The sequence below is a fragment of the Arachis stenosperma genome, chromosome 5 (assembly GCF_014773155.1).
Source record: "Arachis stenosperma cultivar V10309 chromosome 5, arast.V10309.gnm1.PFL2, whole genome shotgun sequence".
NCBI lineage: Eukaryota > Viridiplantae > Streptophyta > Magnoliopsida > Fabales > Fabaceae > Arachis > Arachis stenosperma.
Genome location: NC_080381.1, coordinates 10,009,374 through 10,028,877, shown reverse-complemented (window position 1 = coordinate 10,028,877; position 19,504 = coordinate 10,009,374). Strand labels below are relative to the sequence as shown.

General features: G+C 37.1%; 4 protein-coding genes and 1 long non-coding RNA gene across 5 annotated transcripts; 1 reads left to right on the top strand and 4 right to left on the bottom strand.

The window, feature by feature from the left end:
- Window positions 1-1,756: 1,756 nt before the first annotated feature.
- On the bottom strand, window positions 1,757-5,128 carry LOC130982334 (BTB/POZ domain-containing protein At5g66560-like). Its single transcript, XM_057906304.1, has 4 exons — window positions 4,251-5,128; window positions 4,105-4,174; window positions 2,662-4,005; window positions 1,757-2,580 (listed from the first exon to the last, which is right to left on the bottom strand). The coding sequence occupies exons 1-4, from the start codon at window positions 4,289-4,291 to the stop codon at window positions 1,999-2,001; spliced, it is 2,037 nt and encodes a 678-aa protein (XP_057762287.1). The 5' UTR covers window positions 4,292-5,128; the 3' UTR covers window positions 1,757-1,998.
- A 1,141-nt stretch (window positions 5,129-6,269) lies between these two features.
- On the bottom strand, window positions 6,270-7,179 carry LOC130979763 (uncharacterized). Its single transcript, XR_009086724.1, has 2 exons — window positions 6,625-7,179; window positions 6,270-6,524 (listed from the first exon to the last, which is right to left on the bottom strand). It is a non-coding gene; the product is annotated as an uncharacterized LOC130979763 (long non-coding RNA).
- Window positions 7,180-8,327: 1,148 nt separating this feature from the next.
- LOC130980181 (uncharacterized) lies at window positions 8,328-11,883 on the bottom strand. The gene is made up of 6 exons (XM_057903830.1): window positions 11,489-11,883; window positions 10,223-10,479; window positions 9,556-9,756; window positions 9,345-9,435; window positions 8,880-9,135; window positions 8,328-8,800 (listed from the first exon to the last, which is right to left on the bottom strand). The coding sequence occupies exons 1-6, from the start codon at window positions 11,812-11,814 to the stop codon at window positions 8,477-8,479; spliced, it is 1,455 nt and encodes a 484-aa protein (XP_057759813.1). The 5' UTR covers window positions 11,815-11,883; the 3' UTR covers window positions 8,328-8,476.
- A 131-nt stretch (window positions 11,884-12,014) lies between these two features.
- LOC130980182 (uncharacterized) lies at window positions 12,015-13,071 on the top strand. The gene has a single exon (XM_057903831.1). The coding sequence runs from the start codon at window positions 12,108-12,110 to the stop codon at window positions 12,624-12,626; it is 519 nt and encodes a 172-aa protein (XP_057759814.1). The 5' UTR covers window positions 12,015-12,107; the 3' UTR covers window positions 12,627-13,071.
- A 152-nt stretch (window positions 13,072-13,223) lies between these two features.
- On the bottom strand, window positions 13,224-17,981 carry LOC130980180 (wall-associated receptor kinase-like 14). Its single transcript, XM_057903829.1, has 4 exons — window positions 17,725-17,981; window positions 16,688-17,483; window positions 14,931-15,005; window positions 13,224-14,624 (listed from the first exon to the last, which is right to left on the bottom strand). Exons 2-4 carry the CDS (start codon window positions 17,439-17,441, stop codon window positions 13,336-13,338), a joined length of 2,118 nt encoding a protein of 705 aa, XP_057759812.1. The 5' UTR covers window positions 17,442-17,483; window positions 17,725-17,981; the 3' UTR covers window positions 13,224-13,335.
- Between the last annotated feature and the right edge of the window lie 1,523 nt (window positions 17,982-19,504).

The following is a 19,504-nucleotide window of genomic DNA, read 5'->3' as shown; positions in this document are numbered from 1 at the left end:
ACGATCTACCAAGCAATAATTTAAGACTTAAGAGGATGCTTCCGCAGCTTAATTGCTCAATTATGATAGTAGCATGCAGTGGGCTAATAAGTCTAGGTAAAGTACCAGGTAATATCCACATATGTACATTATACATGTATGAATGATGAGCCTCTTTTGGCCCAAACCTACAAGGACACTAGATGTGTATATATAATTATGAAAAAATATAGGGAGACAATAAAAATATTAAATAATATAAATAATAGATATATCAAATATTTATTTTATTAAATGTATAGATAATTAATTTAATATTAAAATTTAAATAAATAATTTAAAAATATAATATATTTTTATTTAATTAATAATCATTTATATTATTTAAAATGATTATTATTTATCTAACACTCCATATAATTATATGTGTACCAAGCTACGATGATTCAATGTTTAGGTGAAGAGATTTTGAGGGATATCAATGTCCTTTGCGCATCCGTTGTTACCTGCCACTGTTCGTTTTCACTTGCAGATTCTCTTTTTAATCAATAATAATATAATAAAAATTTACGTACATTTGTTTTTATATAAAGTTATTGATTAAGATAGTTAGATAATAATTTCGTCAAATATATTAAATTATTTAATAATTTTTAATTAATAATTTTATCCAAAAATAATAAATGTGAATTTTTACCTAATAATATAAGATAAATGTTATGGTACTTAAATTATAGTGTTTAACTTATTAAAAAAAGTAAAAAAATAATATTTAATAAATTTTTAATATTTTATTTTTATTTTATATATTTTATTTTTTATCTATAAAAATAAATTAGGTAATTTAGGTACAACAATAAAAAGCATCATAAAATTCATTATAATATAATAGGAGACTAGAAATAATACTAATAATAAGATAAAAATGAAGACTTACATACAATTATTTTTATATAAAATTGATGGTTAAAATTGTTAAATAATAATTTAATTAATCTCATTAAATCATTTAATAATTCTTTTAAATATCAACTTCGCATAAAAATAACTTTACGTGAATTTTCACCTAAAATAAAACATGCAAAATAATTGTAATGAGTAATACTACATATACACTAGAATTAGCCACTAAAATTAACTATCAATATAAAATATATGTTAAAATATAAATACACATTAAAAACAAATTAAACCATGCATATATTTATATTCAAATACATTGGTAGCTGAGATTAATTTTAATCTACAAATAATATTTTTGAATTGTAATAAAACCCCTTTTTGGACCACGGAGGAGTTCCCCACATAATAATTACAATGGCAGCAGAATTACGGAACACCACAGGAAATCAATGGTTTGACTATCACTTACTGACTAAAGCAAGAATAAAATCAGGGTAAAAGATATTATTATCCCCCCAACAATCACAATAGCAGCAATAATAATGTCTACAGCCTCTACCTCATCAGAAAAGCAGCAAGCCTTTGTAGCTTCTTTTGCGGATCACGAGTACTTGCATTCTTTTTCACTCACACATGCACTTGACTTCACTAGCAAGAACCAACTTAAATTTCAACTTTAATTAGAAGCAAAATAATTCAGTATCTCCAATTTCCATGAAAATGCGCTGTCAGCAAGGTGTCACGCACTATCTATTTGTCAAATTCCAGAAACTCATCTATATCATACCACCTCCAATCACCATCACCGCAAAAGTTGCGTCACCTCACCTCATAATTACCTCATTGTCCTAATAATTGGAGATAAGGAGAAACATTCTACAAAACTATCATCCTTTTGTTTTCATTATACTATAATTTTTTCATTATGCATGGTACAAATTACGTGGGAGAAAACTACAAGGGAAACAACACTTCCAGATCATATATATTCATCCATTAATATCGCCAGCGACTATTTGACAAACGTTTAATTACACATCAACATGAGTGGGACCAATTTCCTAACTACTCCAATCATGATTCCACGTACCGCGTGGGAGTGTGCTAACCTGCTGCTTATTCACGACGAGGACGGTGGGGCTGCAGCTGGTTGGGCCTACTCGTGCCCTTGTCAATAGCCGTCGGCCCATGCGAGTCACAAACATGAGTCTTGAATTTACAACCAAATTTCCTTCCCAGGGCAAACGGGTCCCACCAGACCCCCTCTTCCTGTAGGCCGGCCTGGCCCATCTTCTCGATCGTCTTTCTCATGGAGGAACACTCGCGCTCCAGCTGATGCACTCGCGTCCGCATGCTATCCATGTCCAAGCGCAGCACCTGATTGTCCCTCACAGCCACGCGCCACGTGTCACTCCCCACACGATTTCCCTCACCTGCTTCTTCCACCCCACCAAAACTACCTCTCTCCACCAATGCGGCGGCCGCCACCGAGGGCCTCCCTGGCTCCGCCGTCGCCATCAGAGTGCCGGCGATTGCTTGCCGCAGCTGGAGCTGCTCGAAGAAGAGAACCTGAACCACCGCTCGCAGCGGAAGCCTCTCGTTCTGCGCGGCGTGCGTGCATGCCTCTAGAGTCAGCTTCCGACAGTCCAGCACTCCGCAAATCTTCTCTCTCTCCTGTTCCGAAACCCACGGATGCGCCTGCAGTTAACGAAACCCGCAAAGCAACCTTCAGTAACGGATATTATAATAATAACATAATTTTGTGACGGAATCGGATACCTTTAGATAGACGTCAACGGCACGGTAGAGACCGTCGTCGAAGAGTCTCGCTTCGTCGGGAAGCGAGATTGCAAGGTTGTAGAATTTTGAGGCCTTGAGATTCGAATCGGAAGCGATCTCGGAAAGATAGCCGTCAATGAGTTTTCCTACGAGCATGAGCGCCGGTGATCTAGGAACGCTGTCGCCTCCATCGATTTCCGAAGCGCTTCGGTGTTCGATACCGTCCAAGAAGTGCCCTAGAATCCTCTCTACGCAATCCACGTCGTATAGCGTTTCGTTGAGGTAGGAGTAGCTGGGAATGAGAAGGTCGTCGAGCGTGGCTTCTTCGAGCTGTGATCCTATCTTCTTTTCCAATACGTCTCTGCAATCTTCCGAAGCATTAAGAATGTTGGCGGTTCGTAACAGACCGAAAAGGAACCTCGTGGCGGTTGAAGGCTTAGAACTCTTCTCGAGCGGAAGGTTTGAGACTATAGTCTCTAGCAGATCTTTCTGTTCTGCTTCGGTAGCTAACGACGAAGAGGAAGACGAAGACGATGGCAATGGTTTCCGGATAGACCTTGAAACGCCGGGAATGTGTTTCTTTGCGTAATGCATGAGGCAGCTCTCCGTTATCTCTGAATTCATCTCAGCCTCCTTCATTGCGAGAATCAGTTGCTTGAAGAGAGGCATACCTAGAAGCGAGATCTCCTCAAACCATGAATATCCACCACTGCCGCTGCCGCCAGCACCACCACCGGTGACTCCTCCTCCTCTAATCACGCCATTTCTTCTTCTTCTTGCTGCAGTTTCAATTCCATTCCACATGGCCTGCTTTGACGCAGAGCCACTAGCCGCGGCTATGCTGTCGGCTCCGGCATCGTTCACCGGCCAGCCGAACAATGCCGGATCAGCCGAAGAGGCTCTGGAGACGATGGAATCAATACACCTGCTCGCGATGCCTAATTCCTCTGCCATAGGCATTAAACGCTCGCAGGATTTCAACGTTGTAATGGAGTCCTTGATGCTGTTGAGAACGGAGCTAGAGAGGAACCTTTCTGTCTTGGAGATGAGGTTGTCTTCGGAGTACTCCTCCGTCATCTCTAGAAACTCTCCGGCGCAGCGAAGAGAAGCCACGTTGGAAGGGGACAAGTCGATTTTGACACCGTAGCAGAACTTCGCAGCCAATTCAAAGGCCTCGGAACCGCCGGGGAACTCTGTAAACGTTAACTGAAAGTGTTGTTCTAAGATTTGATCTTCTTCTTCGTCCTCTGATTGCGCTTCTTCGGGCCTTGCGGCAGAGGAATGTTTGGCTTCTTGCTCCGTTATGAGTTGGTGGAGCTTCCTACTTTTTGACATGAGAGGGAACTGAAAAAAAAAAGAAGAAAAAAACGTGACAGCTAACTTTCAGTGAATGTGAATGAAGGTATGAAGTAGCATGGTTGATAGGGTACGCATAATGTTAACCTTGTGAAGATGGAAGTTCATGTCATCAACTTCAACAACAATATCACTCGGCAATCCCGTTGTACAGAACCTGCAGAGAGAGGAAAATGTATGAATTTTTTTTATGGATATCTCATTCTCATGAGAGAGATAGAGATTCATCTAACCATGCTTGCCCTTTTGAGGAGAGTTTTTTCTCTGTCGCCATTTTCGTTTTTCTCAGCAAAGTTTGCTAATACTCTCTTAGAAGTCCTGGTACGGGCTTAGTAGGTAGTTAGATCCATGAAAATCATCAGAATAATAGTAGTAACTTCAGTTGAAATGGAATCTAGAGAGACTGAAAAGTTTGTGGATATGAGAGATTAGAGTGATTCAAATGTTAGGGGAGAAAAATAGAGGTTTTAGGTCACCCGAAAATAATTGTAGGTGTGTGATGCAAAGGATGAAGCAGACTTGACTAGAATAGCCAATTGCATAAAATGGAAGACGGGAATGAAAAGAAATTGTCTTGTTGCACTTTATGTAGGTAAAGAACAGATTAAAATTCATCAAAAGAAAAAAAAAGATAGAAAGGAAAAGATGAAGAGTAGGGTGTAAACAGTATGGAATCCACAAACTCAAAGCGGACAAATGGGGCTTTGAGCAAATTCCTATAAAGGGGATCATAAAGGGTTGTTTCCTTCCTTTATCAACACTTCCTTTCTTCTTTTTCTTCTCTTTTATTTTTCTTTTATTTTTTCCTGTTTGCTGAATTGGATCAGAATATCACTCTCTAGTCTCACCTACTGAATCGGACTCAGCAAAAGAGAGCTGCCTTTGATGAGTTTTCCTCCTAGAGCCCTTGAAAAAGATTTAATCAGGCATTACCTCATATAAGCATTGCTTGCCAACTAGGTGAATATCGCTTTTGCGTAACTGATGGATGAATATTTTATGAGTGAACTTCTTATTTGATCTCCTATTGACTTGGTTCCCTTGTTTTAACTTAATTAAATCATTCCAACATTATATTAGCAAATGCTAAAGGTGGACCTTTACATAGCCATGTTCCCACCAGCCTTACATTCCACAATGTCTTCAACTAGTTAATCAATGCAGTATAAATGATAATAGACCTCACAAAAGCATGGAATTCATTGAAGTCTTCTTATATGAAATTAATTTCTGTCATCCATAACGTAAGTTTATTTTTTTGTCTGTATTGTTGAAGACTTAAGAAATGTAGCATTGGTCAAAAAGCAGATAAACATATGTAGTTAACTTAAAAATGTTATATGACTATGCATTAGATAGTTGATTTTGATTATCTCTGGGGTATAAATAAATGCAAATTGCGAGTCATGTATACCGAGTGGTACGGTACATTAATTATACAATTCAGAGTCAAGACATAAACGCTGCTCCAACTCCTCTACTCTCAAACCAAATAATAATTAAAATAAAGAAATGGAAAAGGACAAAAGAAGCCAACATCTGCATTTATGTTGCCATATCTACCATCTCATAGTTCCTACCTTAGAATTTATGGCTGCCTTTAATGATTAGACAAGAATTGTAAGATACGTTACTCCATTGCAACTTCAAAATGCTGGGGTGTATTTTAAAGAGCTCAGACAGATTTCAAATGCCCTCAAGTTTTTTAAATATTTATTTTTTTTAAATATTGTTGTTAATAAAATAGTTAATGAAAGACAGATCACAAATACGAGAATGTGGCAAATAGGTTTGAGAATATCTATGTTACTCCTTTTTCACACTATTGGGCATGGGCTATTGGCGACTCTCTCTCAGACGATATAAGAGGAACTGTGCCAAAATTGTCAATAACATAACCTTGTCACTAATTGTGATTGGGCAGTCTTCATTGAAAAAAGTGAGTAGTGAGGACTATAAAGACAAACCACCAAAAACCAAAATTCCTCCAATTCAGAAATAATAGTGGATTATTAGCAGACGCAATTGGTGGATAGCTTTCGTTGATTTGGGTTATGGCAACGTTAGTCATACTTAACAGCTGGTAATTTTAGCATTATTTTATCCTAAACATCAAATATCCTAGGGCTCGAGGACACAAAAATTTACAAAGTATTATGGGCAAAATATGGCAGCACATAAACCACGGCAAATATTAATAAAAGAAAATCCACAACAGAGCCATTTAAATAGCTAGCACAAGAGCAGAGGAATTTATTCTTTATTTTTTATTAATAGACCCATTAACATAGAGAAGAATTTAGAATAATCTGAGTCACAAGCTCATGACTAGTCGAAGATTACATTTATTAATAAAATATAAGCGACCTTAACCATTTGTTTATTGCAAGGCACGATGGCATCCGACAATATCCATCTCTATCCCTCTGCATCCCACCCTCACGCTAAAATAATCACAGCAGATCAGCATCCGAGGCTGCTTCAAGAATTTTGAGGGTTATTATTGCCTGCAAAAAAGCAACAATCATATTATAATAGTCAACGTTGTGTGCGTGTGTTATTCCTCTTTATGGATTATATTGAAAAAACATAATAATTGGTTCGGACCTTGAGAGGGGTTTGCAGATTGCGGCGGTGCTGGTTGAGAGGGTGTGACAGCAACACCAGGCCAGGGACGGCAGTCGCAGCGCTTTTGCTCATCGATGGTGTTGTAGAGAGAGTTCAAATGCCTGCCACAACCCCCCCATGTGTACTTCCCACAGGTTTTACAGTCCACCCGATAACACATCCTCCTCCAAATCTGAGAGTAAACCTCGTGATGTTTGTCTTACACAATGAGGCAGTACATACCCCATTTTATCATTCCATTCTCACATCGGTTTCGCCAACCGTTCTTTGTTTGTCTCGTCTCTTGTCAAATCCGAACCACAGATAGCGCCTAGCAATTAAATCGGCAACCACCAATTATTAATGGATATCAGTATTCCCTTGTCCCCTACGATTACAATTGGCGCGTAGGTCGTAACAATCGTTCGAGACCCAAAAAACAAGGTCTTGTTACGCGCTCTATGCCTCAATGCCCATCTTCTCTATGCAAGGTTACAAAAACAGAGCAAGTATCTTATAGCGACATGTTTGGATTAAAGTTTGCAAACTTTTTTATAAAATTGATTTTTTAAATTTGATTTTGATAAGAAGTGGGTTGGTATTAATATGATTTATATTTCATAATTTTGTATTAAAATAGATTATAATAAAATAAATATTAGTTGGACTACATTATTTAAAATTATATTTAGATAAAAATTACTAAAAAAGATATATATTTATATCATTTAAAATTATATTATTTTAATTTTCTATGATTATAATTTCTTTTGAAAAAAATTTAAATTAGTACATTTTTTATTATAATTTTTAGTACTCTTTTTGTATTTAATTATATCTTTTTAATAAAATTTATATTATAAAATTAATAATAATAAATAAAATATATACTAATTTAAGAATACATAGTAAAAAATATACAAAGTCAAATAAAAAAATAAGGTTCTATAAAAAATATGTATTAATAAAAATTATTTAAAAAATCTATATAAACAATGAATACTAAAAATTTTATTACAAAAATACAAAAAAAATTCTAAAAAAAATTCATACTATTAACAAAAAAAATAAAATTGATAAAAAATAAAAAATTTAACAAAAATACTAACAATAATATTAAAAAAATATTTATTTGCAAAGCATAGCCATGAAAAAAATTCAAAAACACTGTGATGATTATGGGGAACGGAAATTTAAATCCAGAATTATATTCGCATTTAGAGAAAAAAAAGTTACCAAACAAAAAATTATAACATTCAAGAAAATTGAATATGCTTCTTATTCTTATAACGTATTTGTCAAACACAACCTAAAATTTTAAAATAGTCAAAGCAAAACAACTGTTTTATCCATTTTCTTCACTTTGAGAATTGAGATAGACTCTGACCAGGTTAACAATATAATCCAAAAAATTTCTAATAGTTTCAGGTTTCAGGTTTTGGAAGGTATGGCCTCGGCCAGCCCCCCATTGGCATTGGATTCATATCCACCCTGGACTGGGTATCATCTAAGACATTGTTTGGGGCTTGTTTTTTGTTCCGGGATAAAAATGATTTAGAAACTTACATAGATGAGCTCGCTTCGTAATTTCACAAATCAAACTCATCCATGAATTTTGACTTAACCATCCACAGAACTAGCATAATATAGTTCGGCTTTCACGATTTTGTATAAGTAACATCTAAACCTTTTTAAACTTGAGATAACGTCAATTAAATGCACGGGGCATACAATAGCAATATAAGGAATCACATAACACTCCCTACAAACGATTCTTTTAGTCGCCAGAAAGTATGATAGCATTACAAGTTCAAGTTAAACTCTCCATATGAAAGACCAAGACCTAGATATATCAAGATTTGTCGCCATCACCTTTGCCATCAGTTGATTCTAGTGATGGTTTTTTTGGTGCGCTGGCTTCTGGTACACTGGAATTTGATGGACGCTTAACTCCCCTACCTACCACACCAAGATGTGTGACTCCGGTGGATCCATTGGTGTGAGCAGTGGAAATGGTTGGAGAGTCAAAACCTGCACTGCTGTCAGCAGTAGCCATCTGTGAGGAGCTCACTTTTCCTGGAGATGATTCCTTCGCACCTGCCTTGGCAGCTGCTATTCCCAGGATCTCGGAAAGAATTGATTTTGGATTCAAAACCAGCTGCTGCAGATCTTCAAGCTGCAAATCCATATATTCCAATCAATAACAAAATAACAAACGAACAAAGATATAACTTGCAAGATTTTCTCCAGCCTACCTTCTTTTCCAATTCACTTGAGAGACCTTTGAGAGTTTCAATCTCTGCCTGTTTATCTGAAACCGAGTTTTCAAACTCAGATGTTTGTACATTCTGTTGTGACTCGGAAACAGAGGATGTTGAGTCCAAAATCCTCTTTACTTCTTCTGTCAGCCGATGTAACCTTGCTTTACAAACAGATGTAGCCTTTTCACAATAAGGAATTGCTTCTTGAGGTCTAGAACCAACCTCCAAACACAAACATATACGGAAATTTCTTAATTCAAAAGTTAAGGGCATCTAGCAGTGTAAGAGAACATAAACGGTCATCCTAAATTTAAGAGCTAGCTGTCAGCAACTTCATTAATTCATTGAACGTTATTTAGTCATCTCTTGTCTCAATTTTTTGCTACCAATTTAAACTGGCAGAAGATTACACGCATCAGTAATATCATGGATCTAGATAAAGAAATTTGAAGAGGATACAAGTCAGCAATTTTCCTATCATCTGGTTCAACCAGCTGTTCTAAAATGGATAGTGCCTTCTGGTAATCAGAGAGAGAAGTTTCAAAATCCTCTGCACAAAACAAAGATAGGACAAATCCATTTAATAAATCCTCTACTCTTGTGAATCTGTGTGTGCTTGGGAAAAGAAAGCTCAGTTGAATTAAAATTATATAAAAGATCACAGGAGGACCTCTTTCCAATGCAACATCTGCCAATGCTGATAATATGTCCACTTGTTCTATTGTATTGACAGAGTGCTTTTCAACAATGGCTCTAGCTATATCAAGCATTTTCCATGCCAAGTCCAGGTCAGACTCATCTTCATCAGCTTCTGCCAAGTCCTCAGCATCACTATCCTCCTCATCTTCTTCCTGGTCATTCTTAGCAGACTCTGTTACATATTTTAAAAAATAAAACAATGAGATAGATCTGAAAACTATGGAAGAGTGACAATGTTCTTTCACAAAGTGAAAGTGTCAATTCCTAAAAACTTCACGAGGCTTACATATTAGTATTCACAACCCTACCCAATATGAGCCAATCACAAGCTTTCTTATCCCACCAACCATCAACAAGTGACAACTAGCTTTCTAAGAACATTTTTACTTCTATCTTCAATTAAACAGTTTAGTAATGATTGATCTGGTAACCTTCAATAGAAGATAAAATTCTATGCACTCCTTCATATGGCAAATTCCATAAAACAATCTCCCTTATTCGCAATGACTTGTGAAGGAAAGGATAATGCGGAACAGAACAACACATTCAAATGAAAACATGACAGAACATTCTTGAACATGAACTTATTTCTAAATTTAGTAGTAATAATCAATTTACACTAGAAACAATTCACTAACCATCATCTACTGCTGGACCCTGGTCAGTTGAAGTTACATCCTGCTCAATGTTGCTTGAAAAAGATGCAGTAGAAGATTCAGCATTTACAGAACTCTTCATAGATCCATCTTTTGTGGAGCCATGTTGAGATCCATCCTCCTTCTTGGGCACATCAGCCAAAGGATCAGCTTCCTCCTGAGCCTTGTATAACAGTGCGCAGCCATATTTGTAGTAGGTGTGTACACACTCGGGAGCAAGTTCACCATAGCGGGAAACTCTATTTTGAATAAAATTGTCTCTCAGAACATTAAATATATTAAAACGAATCATAGAAATGCAAAGGGAGATATGACATGGTAAACCTATATTCAGTTAATCAATTTGTACCAATAAGAGTGCAACAAGTGGTTTGGACAAAAATGAACTTGGTGGAACTAAAATCTGAAAATATCATCATAATTTTCTCAGTCCGGGCACAAACTACTTTAAGAGCTTATATGGGTGCCATTAAGTTGTTAGAAGATCTTTTTTTTTTTTAGGGTGTTTGGCAAAATTTTAGTAGTAAAAGTACTAGGGAAAAAAGGATCTTTTCTTAAAAGTTACAATTTACATCTTTTAAAAAAAAGATCTTTTTTACTAAAAAAATGTTTCTAACACAATAAATTAACAAAAAAGTACTTTTATATTGTTGTACATAAGCATAATTGTTAGATAAAAAGATATTTTCACATGAGAACAAACATATAATTACTTTTACTTTTCTAAAATGATCTTTTAAAACAAATCACTTAAAAAAAGATATTTTCGTAGGAGCTTTACCCAAACAAGCACTGAAACATCACTTGTACCCAAAGTTTTCCAAGATATATGCTATGTTTAGGTGAAAATTTTAGACGAAAATGCATACATTAAACTTATTGACATGTGTATAATGTAAGAAATGAGAACTAACGTGATTTCATTTCATCTATCAATATTCTCGACTAATAAAGCAGAGATTTTAAACCCGAACTGGATAACTACATGTTCCTTTTGGGATGGAGCATGTATGATGGTGACGCATCTAAGTCTCTAACTATTGCATTCATGCAAATCAAACAATTGCTACCATGGAATTTCTGAGTGTTAGCTACCATCTTGGTCATGCATCCATCCGATTTGCAACCTAATACTATTAACGTGCACTTCCAAGATAAAATATCTCTTACCTATTTGCCTATTTCTCTATCTTTTTACAGAAAAGATCAAAGTCAAAATGAAGCGCCAGCGAGAAGCAAAAGACAAACCTGATCTCAAGAGCGCGGCTGAAGTTATCAGCTGCCTCTCCAAAATCGTTCTCTTTCATGGCTGTGTTCCCCTTCTCCGTTAGCTCATCCGCGAACTCCAAGGACTTCTGAGGATCACTACCGGAAGCTTCTCCGGCGTTGTCGCCGTTGGAAACCGAAACCGACTCCGCTCCGCCTTGCGCTGTGGATTCCACGGTAGCATCCACAGTGATTCCGCTCTTTTCATGCTCGGTAGGGTTTACGGTTCCAACAACAGCAACAGTTTCCGCTGGCTGAGCCACTGTGGCAGAGGTTTCAGATGCAGCAGCTTCTTCCGCCATTGTCATCTAATAGAGAGAGAGAGAGAGACAGAAGGGAGAGAGGTTTGAGTTAGGGTTTGATATTCTGGCGCAAAATACGAAAAAATGAAAAGGAAAGCGCAAAATAGAACCCGAACCGGAACCGGAAATAAGCAATTCAACCCGCACCGTTTGGTTTTTACACGTGTCAAGGTAATAGTGATACATAAATTGGGGAAATTTTCGAAATTAAATGTTAACAATTTGCAAAAAGCGAGTGGCCACAAGCTGAGGATCACTGGTCAGCGAGTGAGTGATTGAGTGTTGTGGTGACGGAAGCTATGGTTTGTGCAATTTCACCACCGTTTTCAGCTCTCTCTCTTCAACGTCTCAGCGTGCGCAATGCGACATCGTACTCAAGTAAGCCGCAGAAGATAACTAACAAGCCAGTAACGGCCTTACCGGGTGCCGTTCCCTCGGGGCGGAGGAAGCTGCTTTTGTTACTGACGGCGTCTGCGGGATTGGCGGCAAAGGAAGCGGTTGCGGAGGATATTCCACTGTTCGGGATACGGAAGAGTTTGAAGAGGGTGGAGGAAGAGGCCGAGGAGATCGTGAGGGAAGGATTTGAAGCCGCGGACAAGGGCCTCGAGTCAGCAGAGAAGGGGCTGGAGACGGCGGAGAGAGGGCTAGAGGCGGCGGAGAAGGGGATAGAGACGGCGGAGAGGGAGATAACGTCTGCAGTGAGCTTTGGGAATTTGGCGCAGGCGGGAGTGGTGGCCGGAGCGGAGTTTTTGGGGGTTTTGGTTGCGACGGCAGTGGTGAACGGTATTCTTGGGCCTGAAGCTCAAAAATCATCGTGACTCGTTGGTGCGAATTGGCGTTATAATTGCTGGATATATTTGTCTTGTGTTAATACTTAATATTGTCATTATTGATGTATATCATGTTTGTTTTTTAATTTTAATCATTGTTGTAGCATCTGATCGTATTTTTTGGAGATATCGGCGTTATAAGATATATCCGAGAAACTATTTATACTCACTGCTTGTTTGTAACGTATAATCCCATCAGAAATTTAGAATGGAGAGTTAAATGACTGTTCCTGTCAACCAAAATAAAGTGCGTGGTGCTGTTGAAGTAGGTTACCAAATCTGTGTGAAATTTCAGTACATTTATGGGTTTTGGTGGAAAGTGTCACGGTGAAGAGGGCAATGTAGTAGGTAAGGCTTTCATGCATTTCATGGTTCTTGTATTATGAACATTGTGCAACTCAAAGTAGATATGAATAACAATTATTAGCTCAAACATCACGGTAGTCATTTTGTCTATTTTTATATGAAGCTATTAAATTATACCCAAAGGTACATGTTATTTCCAGCTGTAATTGTACATTGTACATATTCCTATATGCATGTTGAATTTTGTATATTGTTTACTGATGAAAAGAGTCCTGGAGGTCGTCAGAATCCTATTGCCAATCATACACAAAATTAACTATAACAATTAACTGCTAAAAAGAAAAGAAAACTGTTATATGCCTCGAGTATTCACATTGCTGAGATGATTTTGTCAATGAACTGCATTGTCCAACAAACTGTTTGTTGAAGGTGAGCTGTGTCCACTTGACCAAGGATCCTGCACTGATACAGGAGAGCTGTCCTTTGCCTCCATTGATTTCAAAAAGCTTCCGGTCTTCTGCGTAACGATCAATATCTCATTCCCTTGCCCTGCTTTATTTAACTTAATACCGCCCAGTGACTTGTCACTTCCTCTGCGAGGAGATGAGTTTCCAGACCCAACTGATGAAGCTAGACACATATTTTCCTCGGTGGATGCCCATCCACTGCGCTTGATGTGTTCTAGCTCCTCTGCCACTTCCATCATACTAGGCCTCATGTCGCTATGGAAAGCAAGACACCTAAATGCAAGCTCAGCCACCTTATGAATTGAATAGAGTGTCCAAGCATCTTGATGTGGTTCAAGGAAGGGATCTATGATCTCATCTATGGCACCCCTCCTAATCCTATCAACAGCAAGTGCTGCTAAATTGACCTCACTTTGCTGTCGACCGAAATCAACCACTTTCAAGGCAGTTATTATCTCTACCAAAACCACTCCAAAGCTGTAGACATCACTTTTATCAGAAAGATGGAAGTTCTGGTGGTATTGGGGATCAACATAACCCGGAGTCCCTTGTGGAGCAGTTGAGATATGTGATGTTTCTGTCATGCCAAGCCTAGAAAGCCCAAAATCGGCAACTTTAGATTTGAAGCTGTAATCCAAGAGTATATTACTGGATTTGATGTCTCTGTGGTAAATTGGTGGATGAATTGCTGAATGAAGATATGCGATTGCTTTAGCAGTTTCAGTTGCAATAGTAAGTCTTATTGTCCATGGAAGACCTTTACCCCTCTCTCTTTGCAGATGCTGAGAAAGTGTTCCATTAGGCATATATTCGTAAACAAGGATCTGCTCTCCCTCCTCTATGCAGCAACCAAGAAGGCGAACTAGATTAGCATGACTCACAGAAGAAAGGAGCTTGATCTCATTCATGACTTGGTCAACGCCGTTGGTATCTCTGTGCCTTATCTTTTTTATAGCAACCCACTCATCATTGTGAAGTTTTCCAGCATAAACTGTACCAAAAGCCCCAGTTCCCAGCCTTTGCTTGTCAGAGAACGAATTTGTTGCTCTTTCAATTTCTTTGTAAGGGTAGAAAGGTACACTGGAGTTGCCTGCAGCTTCACGCAAGAGGCGCTTTGCTGTTGTATGTTTGCTCAACCAAGCAGAACGGCGCCTGGCACAGTAGCATACAAGAGACAGAAGAACAGCCACGGCCAAAACTCCAGTTGTGATCACTGTCAAGTGTGAACAATAACGTTATGATTAATCAAAATATTTTTCTGTTGCATGTTGTGTTTGGAAAATAGAAGAGAAGAAAAACAGGTATTGGAAGCTAAGGAATCATGCATATTGAATGATAGCATAGTGATTAGTGAATGAATGATTAACTCGTCAACATGGACAATCCTATGAAATTCATTACTTCATCCGGTAGCCCAGAAATAAAACTATGCAATATGCTATGATATATAAGATCATACTCTAACAGTAATTAGTACAAAAGGAAGCTAATTGCGTAAAGATGTAGAGTATGGTTGTACCTCCAACAATAACACCTATTTTGGTTGTTTTTCCACATCCACCCGATGTTACTGTTGATGCACTGCAACTTAAAACTGAATCAATTGATCACAAGGGAGCAACAAGCAAAGTATCAGAAATGAGAAATGACTATTTAAAAAAAGTTAAGTTTAGTCTCCAACTGAAAAATAATAAACTCATTTTTCCACAACTGAAAAGAATAAATGTTTACTCTAAGTCAAACTTACGGGTCTTTTAATTTATACAAATCGCTAGACCCTATTGGATATTAACATTTTGTTCATTAAACCCAATGGGGTGCCACGATTTATAAGCAAACCAAAGACACCCCATATGTCCTGGGAGGTGTAGGGTATAAATCGATGGTTTTAACTTTTAAGAACAACGAATATTTGTAACCAAATTATGTTAAGACAACTTAGTCACACTCCATTTTCTTTTAAGTAAAAGGCCCACAATCTTAACTACCTGAACTATTTAAGTATTTATAGGTTCCATCAAATCAGGTAATTCAAAAAGAAAATCCTCAAATAGCAGGTAACGCACCATTTACTAGTTGTTAATAGGAAAAGCAAAAAACGTTTTAACTTTCACCTTTGTTTCTGATTTAAGACATCTACTAGAAATTAGAAACTGTGACTCACATTACACTCAATATCCATTGTCAAGAAAACGTGAATAAACAAATTATGGGTGATGTTGAGAAGCTTTGACCATCCACCCTAAAAGAAAGAAAGTTTCAAATCAAATCTATCCAACCAGACATGTGCAGCCAGAACATGTTGACTTTGGATCTGGAAGGATTCTTTATCTGGTATATTACCATTCAAACCAAATATGTACACCAAATAGAAAAATAACTTAAAAGAAAAAAAAAATCAAAACAGATCCACTGTTTATTTCCCATGACAATTAATTCATCAGGAGCATCAAAATTAGTATGCATAAAATTCAAACAGGAGTAAAACTCCCATGTAATGAACATTTGCTTCACTTCCATTTCCACATCACTGCAACATCAAGGGACGTATGAGGGCCCTCATGGTCCGCGAGATTACAGGAATCAAAATAATGAACCTTATCTCATAGGAAAAGTCGATGTGCCTCATGCCCTCATGTGCTCCCAACAAAATAAATCTTTGTTGATATTGTCCCTTAATAAAGCAATAACCAATCTTTTGACCATTCCAAAACAAAAGAATCCCACCACCCCCCACCCCCCCCCAAAAAAAAAAGGAAATTCTGGTCTTAACTTTACATCTTTCATGAGACATATCAAAGATGATAATTCAACAAAGAACGAGGCTTGCAAGTCTTTTGCAGAGATGATAAGATTGCGTGAAAAATGTCATGGTTCAAATTATCTTATTCAGTGCTCCAGCTGGGAGTATAATTAAACTACCTTATTCTTAAACAGTTTAAGGTCACATCTTAGAAAGAAAATCTTTCTTGAAAAAAATTATTCAAAACCAAACATGTATCTAATCCATTGAACTACAACACACCAATTTTCCACGAAACAGAAACTAAGGTGGCGCAACATGGTTGCTCAGCACAAAAAGCCACAACCAGGTGTTACATTCCCGATTGACCCTTCAAACCCCACATGGCCACGGCCATAAGAATCAAAAGCATAACAATTATTATAATAATAACCAAAAATAGATGGCACTTGCAAGGAATAATAAAATGATGACTATTAAAAAATTCTAAATATCAAAATTCTCAATCAAAATGGGCTGAAGAGAAAACACACCTCTCCGGCAACCGGTACCGTTGATGAAACCATCTCCCTGGAAGCCATGAAGGCACTGGCAGCGAAACCCTGAACTATTTTTCACCTGAGGATTTGTTACCTCTGTACAGGTAGCGTTTTGAGAACAACCAGAATCATGACAAGAACCCTGAATCCACCACCCCAACTCAACCACCTGAAACTGCAGAAATAATAGCTCCTTGCTCTGCCCAAGAGCAACCGAAGAGAACAAGAACTTGCAACGAGTGTTTTTCAATTCATCATAACTCAAAACATCGCCAACAACAACGTTGTTTCTCTGTTTCTGGCTCTGCGGGGTGAAACAACTGATGTTACCGCTGCTGCTGTCGCAGCTCTCCACCTCAGCCTGGCCGCCTGTGAAGGTGGAGGCGGGGATAACGCAGCCACCTTGCTCCTCCGTGCAGTTCTGCACGAGGAAGCTGTTGTTCCACGTGGGGGCAAAATTGTCATTGAAGAGTGGCTTAATAGATCCCATGGTGCGGTTGCATTTCGCGGGTAGGCTGATGAAAATGGTGCTAGCTGTGATGTTCTGAACCAGAAAGCCGCCAACTTTGACTTGGTCTTCGGTACAGTTCAGTTTCACTTCGCAGCCTTCTGAGAACCCAAAAGGGTAGTTCAGGGTTTTCCCTCCGCAATGGCGATCGCAGTTCGTCAAGTTTTGTGCTCTCGTCAAAGCCATCAAGATTGTGAGCACGATAAAGAAGCTTGTGTGGTGGTGATGAAGAAGAAACATCTTTGAATTGGAATTGAACGAAACGGCGTAATCATCACCCTTCTGAAATAAAAGAGAAGCACGGAGTCAGCTTAGGTTTAATTTTATGCTCAAATTAAAACAAAGTTTTGATTTTTCTTATTAAAAGCATCATTTGGCGGATTATACGGGAAATTATAAGTATGCGATGTAAACAGTTGGGATAGTCATCTATCTCAATAAATGCCGCCTCATATGGAAGAGAACCACTGAATCATAATTAATGGAGTCTTGATTTTGATACTAATTGTTGTGAGAGACGCACCTTCAAGATTGTGCAATGGATGAGCTGAAATGAATGGATGTAGCAGTTGTAGAAGCAAACGATGGAATAGAGATAATAAATTTCTGATTGAAGGAATGAAGAAGCAGCAGCAGCAGAAGCAGAAGCAGCAACTCTTGGGAGGTATTAACGTCGTTGGCGTCGTTCACACTAGTTGTGTGAGTTGCGTGTGGGTCTTTTGTCGTGTGAGGGAGAGAACTTAAACCCGGTCCACATCCACATCGTTTTCTTCGTTACCCTTTCACTTATTTAAGGGAAGTTTTTATTGAGTGCCATATATACCCTTCCATTTTTGTTGTCTGCACCAAAAAGCCCTTGGTCTCTGGATGAAATTGCATGCACTGCACTTATTATACCATGTTTGACTAACTGGGGAGAGTTTAATTATCCGGTGAATCAATGAAGGAATACAGAATGATTTTGTTCGCTTTTCAAATTGTCCACTCCACCGTGTATGCTCTTCTAGGTTCTCACTGCTAACCTTCCATCATTACATCATAGCAATATTTTTCACTCCATTTGGTCCGATATTGTGCGGAAGGTCCAATCCAAATCTTTTCATTTCTACAAAGAGGTTAATACTAAATCTAAACAATAGTACATGACAAAAAATTCATAAAATAATTGAATTAATTAAAAAAATAATAATAAATTAATATCTTAATTTTTTTGAAAAAATGTGCGTACACATTTTTTTTGTTTTTAACGTTGATAGTTGTATAATTATAAATTGCATATTTGTTCTTATATTAAATAAAATTTAAATATTATTTATATAAAAATATATATCCAACTAAAAAAAATAAAAAAATACAATTAATAACAAAGAGATACTAATTAATTAAACAGTATCTAATCATCTTAATTTATTAACAAATTTTTTATACACAACATTAATTGTGCAATTCTTAAAGATCTCTTCATGATTCTCAATTAAAAACCTTTATTCCTTATTTGCTATTAATTTTTAGAAGTGCCACATATGATTGTCTGTATGTAAAAATTGATCTTAGTAAGTACAGACTTATAATTTTCAACGTCTATTCTTAAACTTTGTTGATTGTCACACCAAAAAACACTATTAATGGAAATTATTTTTTCTGAAACTTGATTGGAAAGCTGTCATTATTTGGAACCATATTCATTATTAGGATTAATGCAATTCCTTCTACTTTAGTCCCTATTAGTATTCATATTCAACCAAGTGATTTCTAAGTCTCCTAATCTGTAGTCGTGTATCATTGCATAGGCTATTTGATTGGTCTATGTTCATAAGTAACATCATTAGAACACCAATTTTAAGTGTGAGTTTATGAGGTAAAAAACTAAAATAATTAAAAGCATTTAATACTTCTGGACCAAAGAATTCCAAGTGTCTTTTCATATTACTTTTCTCGACACAAAGATTGTCTGAACTAATATATAACTTTTTTATCACTAGGAATAATGAATAGTAGTTAATTGTTTATTTTGTCAATGTCTAAGGTCGGTGCTAATATTGTTTGATCATTAAAGTAATTGCTTAACAGATGGCTATGCACTCAAACCTGGAAAGACAAAGTCAATTAACTCATCAAATGCCTGTTCGAAATCTAAAACTATCATATTCATAGGAATCTTAATTTATGACTCTCCATCTAGGTTATCTCCTATTAGTCCATCACCAACTTTTAACAACTAATAACTAAATTTCTTGATTTTTTATTTGTTTTTATTTTTGCATCTTATAGTTAGCCTTATGTTCCTTACAGTCATAGAACTT